Source organism: Clinocottus analis, unplaced genomic scaffold (genome assembly GCF_023055335.1).
Source record: "Clinocottus analis isolate CAN_PGR_092001 unplaced genomic scaffold, fCliAna1.0.p SCAF_8, whole genome shotgun sequence".
NCBI lineage: Eukaryota > Metazoa > Chordata > Actinopteri > Perciformes > Cottidae > Clinocottus > Clinocottus analis.
This window is the reverse complement of record NW_027176240.1, coordinates 15,674,136-15,682,897: the sequence shown is the minus strand read 5'-3', so window position 1 is coordinate 15,682,897 and position 8,762 is coordinate 15,674,136. Positions and strand designations below refer to the sequence as shown.

General features: G+C 47.2%; 1 protein-coding gene across 1 annotated transcript; it reads right to left on the bottom strand.

Annotated features, from left to right (window-relative positions):
- Positions 1–730: 730 nt before the first annotated feature.
- On the bottom strand, positions 731–5,704 carry npas4l (neuronal PAS domain protein 4 like). The gene is made up of 9 exons (XM_068568312.1): positions 5,601–5,704; positions 4,498–4,661; positions 4,171–4,316; positions 3,977–4,076; positions 3,522–3,786; positions 3,322–3,431; positions 3,040–3,175; positions 1,671–2,923; positions 731–1,582 (listed from the first exon to the last, which is right to left on the bottom strand). Exons 1-9 carry the CDS (start codon positions 5,699–5,701, stop codon positions 1,554–1,556), a joined length of 2,304 nt encoding a protein of 767 aa, XP_068424413.1. The 5' UTR covers positions 5,702–5,704; the 3' UTR covers positions 731–1,553.
- Positions 5,705–8,762: the final 3,058 nt, after the last annotated feature.

The window sequence follows — 8,762 nt, the reverse complement described above, 5'->3', positions numbered from 1 at the left end:
CCAAGTCCTAGTTCACACTACACGACTTCACGCCCGGATTTTACACTCGCTGGCGGTTTGCAGCGCCTCAAGACTTCTGATGACAAGACAGCAAGTCGTGCTGTGACCTCCCGACCTTGAAAGTCGTGGAGTGTGAACGTCAACATTGCTTTCAGGTGTAGCAAGCAGCTCAAACAAATAAAACCTCCCACAATCCCCCGTACACTACCCCTGCTCGGCACCAAAGAGCTGGAGAACATAGTGGAGTATTTAGCTGTTGTGTGTATGTATATACATATATGTGTGTGTTCTTGTTAATCTTATATATAACATGAACGAGATCACGGCTTTGAATGAATGTCATTGTTGCTGCGTATCAGTTTGATGTGTTAGTTATATTTATGAGTTATAATATACTGTTTGCCATATCAGTCAACTGGTGATTAACACATGTATTGTATTACTACACATATGTTCAGCTAATCCAAGATTAATCTTTATTTTGGAGTAAAAAAAGGAAACTAAAAATTGTTGGATGAAACGCTGCTACAAGTTGAATTGTATTGAAGCAAAGTGAGTCAAATGTGTTTGTGCTCAAAGACAATCAAGTGTTTTTTATTATTAATGAGTTGTGTACATTTTACACCTGCAGTGTGTGTTTGTGGAAAAAGAAACGTAGACTAACCTCATCATTATATCAACATGACAATGTGTTTTTCATTTGATTTATTTACATTTCAAATGTCGGGTATAACACAATAACATGATCAGACACGTGCAGTACCAGTACAATAAAGAAAACCATGTGGAATGAACTTAAGTTTAAGATTCACATTGCAGTAAAATACAAACATTTTTAAGACAATTACGTGTAAGTGAAGTAAAAAATAAATACAATTAATTCATAAAATTCAGACTTGGAATGCATTTAGATGAACCACTGAGGTAGGTGTTGAACAATCATCTCGCTGACTGATTTTTTTAAAATTCATAACATTAAAGCATCAATGGCCCCGCGGAGAAAAAGACAAAATGTATTATTATTTTTTGGCAAACCGATTCGCGTCTTTCCCTTAAAGGCACCTAAAACCAAACATTCACAAATGGCTGTTCATTTTAAGGAATAATGTATGCGCTAAAGCTCATACAGGTAGCTTTGAAATATAGGTAATATTTCTTTAAAATCAGTATGCCTTCCCATTTATAAGATTTCTGTGGCAACGACATTGATAAAGTGCTCAATAGTAAACTGTGGTCATTCCGCATTAGAAGAAAAAAATATACCTCCATTTCAGTGTGTAAAGTACCTTTTTCATCAAATATAAGACAGAAGCAAAACATAAAACACAGACAACAGCAGTGTTGAGACATCAAGACAAAAATGTAGTCTTGAAGAGCAAGTCATCTACTTTAGTTGCTTTTCCACTTTCAGAAAGAAGTCTTTTGAGAGAACAGCGTCTCAGCAAAGATGTCCTCCAAATGTCTTTGCCAGCACTCGTCTTTGAATCCAGCGAAGGGAGATCGTCCTGACAATATGTCATACACGTGGTAGTACAGTAAGTCACAGACTTATTTCAGTACAGGTTTTCTTCTGCAAGTTCATCTGAAAAGGAGAGAGGGCAACACATTAGTGAAATACAACCTACAGTGAGTTTACCACAGGAAACTCACTGGGTCAGAGGCTGTTTTACCTTGCTGAAGGCCACTCTGCATATAGTGGTTGAGTTGATGCAACTCAGTGTTTTGGTCATGGCGTCCCAACTGCAAACTGAAGGGATCCATGGCGGTGAACTGCTCTGCAGGCAGCGGCTCCTCTGTGATGGTCGGGGAGAGGCCGAGGGGCTCACTCCTGCAGCGCAACAAGCCCTGCTGGTAACCGTACGCTGCAGCGCCGGAGCCGGACATGCCGCTTTTCCTCGCGCCCATGTCCAGGTCCATGAGGATGCTGTCGAACACGCCGTCGTCAAGGACCAGCTCGCGCTTGAGAGGAAGGGCCGCGGGAGGGAGCGGCGCGTGGTGGGGCCAGTCGCAGGCCGAGAGCGGGGCGTTGGCGGTTGCAGGTCGGGCCACATTCTCAAGCGGGCCGTGCGTGTGGTACATGGAAAAGCTGCTGGCCAGAGAGGAGATCTGCTGGGCCAGAATACTGATCTCCGCCTGCTCCCTCTCGTTGTAATGCGCCGTCTCTGTGGATGCGGGAGATTGGCTGGGGGTGAGGAGACTGGAGTGAGTGGGCAACTCGTGGTAAGGGACTTGATGCACTTGGGCAAGGCTGCCCCCCTGTGGCTGCTCGAGGAGGCTGAAGTCGTCGTGAAGCAGAGCACAGTCCACTGGGCTCTCGCACATGTCCGACACGGACGGGCAGTCTGGAACTAATCGAGCATCGGCCGTACAAGCTTGGAAATCATAGGTCGGAGATGAGGAGGAGGCCGGAGAGCGCGCGCCGAGCGCGCCGAAGGCCGCCCGGTCAAACGTCTGTTCGGAGGCTGAAGCGAGGGAGCCGGAGGATGATTGGTGACAGGTGAGCCCTGCCTCTGGGTAGGAGTAATAGGAGGGAGAGCACTCAGGGGAGGACAGCAGCTGATCGGTGTATCCATGCACATCCATCAGGAGGTCATGGCTGAGCTCCTCCTGCTGCAGAGTCGAGCTGGAGGAGGCCGGGCTGTAGGGAGGGGTGAAGAGAGCAGGCCTCTCTCTCGAGGAAGCAGGCGAGCCATTGCCTTGGGAGAAGGCGCACGTCACATAGCATATGTCTTGCTCGATCTCCCTCCTCGCTTTAGCAGCTGGCCCCTCGCTTTGGCTGCTGGACGTCCTCCGTCTTTTAAAGCACTTAGTGTTGTTGTAGGTCGGAGTGGGAGGCGCTTGTTGATCTGCAAAGTTTTCCAGAGGCGATGGCCTTAAGGCATTGCTGCTGATTTTCTTCTGCAGAAATCGGGCCTCCGTTTCACTGCAACAAAAAAAAGCAATGTATTAAGTCAAGGTTCTCAACTTGAAGCATAAAACAGGGAAAAAGTGTCCTGCGCCGCGAGCTCAGGTCTGCTGGGGAAGTGAAGTCGGTCATACCTGATGATGAAGTTGGCACAGCTCACGCCCTGGCACTCCGCCTCCTTGTTGGCCCGACTGTAGATCCAGGTCCACGACAGATCTTTGCACTGGAGTCTGAACACCAACTCCGCCTGGATGCCCTCATCTGCCTGCACTGGGCGGGACAGGGAAGAAACAGCCGTGGTTATGATCGTGCGCACTTAATAGTATTCGTACATCGAAAAATGTATTTTTATCCCCTCACTCTGAACAACGCAGCCAGTGTTAAAACAAGTTTTCCTGCAATAGACGGATACTTACTTAAACTTCTATGAGAATCTGCACTCAAAGAAAGATCTTCAGGGTGGATGAGACTGTACCACGATCGACCGGTCAACTCTTCTGCCGAATACCCCAAAAAATATGAGATGCTGAAAAGTAAAAGGCATGGAAACGTTTGTCAGTGGCCAGTACAAGAACATTTGGGTTACCTCCGTTTGAAGGGGGATCCGTGCGTTTACCTGTCTGACAGCTGAGTGAAGGTCATATCGAGTCGGTGGACACTGTTGAAGCCGTCACAGGAGTGGGAGTCGGAGCTCTGCAGGCGGTTGACCGTGGGGGTGCAGAGGGCCACAAACAGAGGCTCGCTGGTGGGACAGACCAAAGAGGAGGACGGCCAGGGCTGAGCGAACGACCGGAAGCTCCCTCTGACCGTCATTGAACAGCAGCTGCCGTGTTGCAGCTTGAAGGCCTTGGAGGTCTGCATGCAACATACAAAGCTCCTCTCTGAAGAAAGACACCGGATCAGTTTAGTCTTTCGGTAGAACCAATAGAAAGGCAAAACATCTAACACGTGTTGGGGGAGACATGAGGCCTGCATAGCAGTGAGAATACAACAACAGTGTGATGGTTACACAGTGATCCCAGTTTAAAATGCAACACATTCAAAAGTGATGTTAAAAGTCTCTAATGTTACCTGATGGTGAGTTGGGATCATTGTCCAGGTTTGATTTCACGATATCAATGTCAGAGCGTTCCACCATGTCATAGAAAGTGTCTCCTTGCAGCACATCTATCTGGAAAAATGTGTTGTTTTTTTTTCAGTTAGATACGGAACAATGAAAGCCCAACGCAAAGTAAAGGAAACGGCAGATGCATAAATCGACTCACCATGGACAGACCGAGATATTCCTCCACATTCTCGGACACGTAGACCAGCCTCCCCTGTGCGGTAGTGACCAGGATGAAGCCGTGCAGCGCTGGAAGGAAGGCCTCGTACGGCAGAGAGCGGCGTGATCCTGCCTCAGCCGGGAGTCCTGAGGGGAGAAACGAGTGAGGAGAGTCTTGGTTACACTCCATCTCTCAAGTTTAGCTTTGATACGGTCCATGCGGTGCCACAAACTTAGTCACATTTAGTTTGACAGCGGCGCAGGCTGAATGCAGATGAGAGGTTCAAAGATACGAAAGAGCGGCTGTAACCGGAGTGCGATGACTTACCGTGGAAGAGAACAGACTTCCTGATGTAGGCGCAGATGGCGGACATGGAGTGCAGGTAGGAGAGACGCTCCTGGTCCTCCTGGGTGACGGGCAGCAGGGCGCGCATATTCCGGATCTCGTGATTGATGTGGTCCCGTCGGGCTTTGGATGCTCCTTTGGTAGATCTGTGAGAGACCATGGCCACTGAGGTCAGGGGTCAGAAGATAACTGAAGAAACTAAAGCTCAGGAGACAAAAGTTGTCTACAGTCACATAAAAAAAAAAAAAAAATCTCTTTGGAGGTAACCCTCCTCTACTCCAGTGGGGAAAAAAAAGTATTCAAAAGAAGGCAAAAGGGAATAATTGCTCTGAACAGATCAAGCCTCTTTTTACACAATTCAGCCCGGTGTCTCTTCCTCGAGGGTTCCTATGGAAACTGCTGATATGGAGAGGCTGCCGTGTCTGCGGCACACACGAGGGCTTTCTGTCGACTTTGTCTGTGTGATCAGGATCTGTCTGGGCCCATCCACTGAGAGCCCGGGGCTTTTATAGCTGCCAGGGCTTCAGCGTGGGCGTCACACACAAAGGGGAGGCTGGGCTTCTGCTGCTGCCTTCATTGCCTTATAAAGTGGGTGTCCTCGGAGCGGGGCGCCCCACGTCACAACGACAGAGAAAGTGCCACAAAAGGAGAATTCTGGCCATTTGCATCCCAGCACCGCAACAATAAAGATCCATTCACAATATGTAATTGATAGCAGACGTTTAGGATTGTTTTCTTTTTAGGGATACTCACACATACATCTATATTTTAAGCCTGTTTATTGAATATTATATTATTACATTTGCAGACCCATTGTAAATTCCCCACCAAAGCATCTTTGACAGAGAAAAAAAAGGAACCCAACTTGATTTTTTTTTTCTCCATTTAAAAAAAAAAATGCAAATGCAGCATAAACATCATTGTTGCTGGATTAGTATATCACATAACAGGATCGCGCTGCAGACGGGAGAGAACTGGATTAGTTGCTCCCCGCGGTGCGCGCGCGCTGCAGGCGGCAACGAGACGGCCGCTGGCTGGTTCGGCCGCTAGAGGGCGTGGCGCCGACGGGGAGCGGAGGCACTGACCTGAAGCTGCTGCAGGAGGAGCTGCGGGGATCCTCGGGCAGGAGGTGAGCGGTGCATGGAGCACTGACGTGACACTTGCAGGAGCTGCACCAGATGGGCATTTTGACGCCGATGAAGTCACCTGTACACGTGAAGCATGGAGAGGTTAGGACGTCCCTCTCGAAACGCTTCAACACTTTAAATGACGGGGTGAACTAATGCTGAGGCTGAACCCTGACCTCGAAACCAGCTCGCGGGTTGTGGTCTGGATGAAGAGTGTCGAGCCGTTCGGCACGTCCCTCCTTTTATAGACACCCAAAACCTGACACCTCTCAACCAACTCCGCCGGTGGGGAAGGCGGAGGGTAAAAACAAAAAAAACAAAAAAAGGGATAATGTTGCTTGTTGTGACGCGATGACAAACGGTCGAGGCGGGTTATCTTTAGTGAGGTGAGCCCTAAAAATAACCCGTTAGCTCGGACGCAAGATGCCATTGGGCGCGTTGATGGAGCGCGCGCGTGTGTAGTAAGTGTGAGGTGTCACGTAATTATTTAAACGCGTCTGCAGGTGTGTCGTAATGCGCGCGACTAATAGTGTTAATTAGCTCATACGAAAATACGAACTTAGTGGCTAATCAGCAGCATCTGGCAGTGTTCTGCGGATTCATGCGAATGTAAAGATTAAAAGTCTTGCGTGACGGATAATTATTACCAAATGAATTACCATGTTATCAGCCAACAACACACCCCAGACACACACAAGAGGGCTATTTTCCCGTCAGAGGGTTGTGTTTGTTTAACAACATTGAAAAAAAGTTCTAACTTTTGTTTTTATGTGAGAGAAACTAAACTAGTTTCGATGCTGGTGCCCAACGTATTATAACAATACTCCACAAGTCAAAGCTCTGGATGTAAAATCCTAACTCCACAAGTGCAGTAGTTAACAGTTACGTGTACTTCAAGTACCAAACATGAATGTTCTTGTGGCAACAACAAAAAAGTCACCTGTGATTAATGTCTGTGTGAAATATTACATAATCTGAACTGAAAGAAACGTGTGAGAGTTCAGATGAAAAATCTGTCAACTTAGACATGTGAAACATGGTTCATAAAGCCATGTACTTATCCTTACTTAACACATTTACTCTTAATTAAAACTCTTAAATAATTATATATATATATACACAAATACATATAATCATATGTATTATTAGATATAATTATATACATATAATTATATGTATTTGTGCATATGCATCAGAAAATAACCACATAATGAGATATTTTTCAACTGCAGCGTCATTATCATTCAAATCTCAGCAGAAAATCACCCCGATGCATCATTGTTTAATTTCTCAACAGATTTCAGTGTGTATTCACGGGGCTTTAACTGCGTGTGCATTAGTCACTCAATTAAACCCTGTTGGAAGAGAATTAAGCTACAGGTCTGCAAGCGTGACGCACTGAGAGGCTCACACAAAATGAGTCTTTTAGCAGAAGAGTAGATTATGGGCCTCTCAGAACATGACCAAGGCGTACTGGAAACCCTGCCTTTTTACAAAAGGATGCAACGGATCCTGCAGCAGTTCATCATGAGAACTACAGAATTAAATTGCCAACTTGTTGCTCTCTTTCCCATCAGTTTACCTTCTCCAGCTTCTGTCCTCGAAGGGCTTGAGCTTTTCTCAAATCCCCAATTTGGTGGCCGCAACACCGCTGGCAGCAGAGAACTAGAACTTGAGTGAAGGAATTGCACAAGGTTCAGGGGGACGAGACAAAACAAATCACTCCGAACAAATCCTCAGTCTGATTCTCAAGGGCCACTGGGATCGTCTGAGTCCAGAGGGGAAATTAGAGTCATTTGGCCGAGGGCCTCCTTGCATTAGCGCCTGCGTCGCTGGCCGAGGCGGGGCTCCGGGGCCAGACAGAGGGACCCAGCGCAGCCCCGCTTCCTGTGTGCGGCGGGGCCAGGCGGGACAGGGTGTCTCTGCTGCCTCACTTTAAGCTGACCCCCCGTCTGTGGCCTGCACTTAACACTGCAGATAACGCTGGCTTTATAGCACAGGGCTGGTGACAGACGGGAACAAACTGCCAGGCCGCTACTGGTAGCAGAGGCGAAGATTGGAGCTGGGGTTCAGGGTGAGACACTTTCTAATGATGGGGGACCCCCACCCCCCGAAAGCAGCCGCACACGTCCCATTAGGTAGTCTGACAGCCAGTGGCACCACGGCTTCAGAGCACCCACTGAAGGAGACGATGAGGGCTATCAGACAGGCCGGCTGGGGCAGATCCAGCTCTCTGGATCTCGGCAGGAAGCAGAATCTGGTGGAAGTGCAGGGTTCAAAGACCCGCGCACTAAGAGCCACACACAGCAGCTCCATGAGGAGGCCCAAATCCAGAGACAAAGGTGGAAATTGCACCACATCTGGCTTGTTTAGGTCACATTCGTTTAGGACAATGTGGTTTTCCTGATTGTCATTCATGACGTGTGTGTGTGTGGGACATTTAATAACAACTTTTAAACATGTCGGGGTTCATTTCATAGTTTCTGGGCCCTTGGCCTGCAGTTCCGTCTCGATCGAATCCCGACAGCTTCAGAAATCCTCATTATGCTCAACAAGTTCAGAGAACAGTGATAAAGAAAAGAAACTGCATGATGAACTCATTTCAGATAGATGCACACATTGAACTCAAATTGTCTCAGATTTATTATTGATACAGTAATAAAGTATATTGCACAGGAAGTCCTGACCAACCTTGACAGTCCCCTCTGAAACCGGTGTCAAATATAAAATAAAAACAAGAAGCACAGGGAGCCTGCACAGTTGTAAAACTATTCCAAATACACTCCATACTTTGTTCTGGGTTTTCCTCTCTCTCTCGCTCTCTGCAAGCATTCAGTGTTGTTTATGAATTATAACAACCAGATACTACGAGCCCCGAAATATAGAATACACTTCTCGGCACCTGAAATCAGTTTGGTCATTGTACTTCAGTCTGCTCGTCAAATAATTACTGCTCACTCAATAACTTTATAATGAGTGTGCGCTCTAATTTAATGATGCACTTTCGTTGACAGAAGCAGAGTTTTTTTCTTTTTCTAGCTTGGCGGCCTGCCAGGTTGGAACTGTTTGCTGAAGCCTCCTGACAAAGTCAAAGCAGAAATAACAAGGAAAAACTGTAGT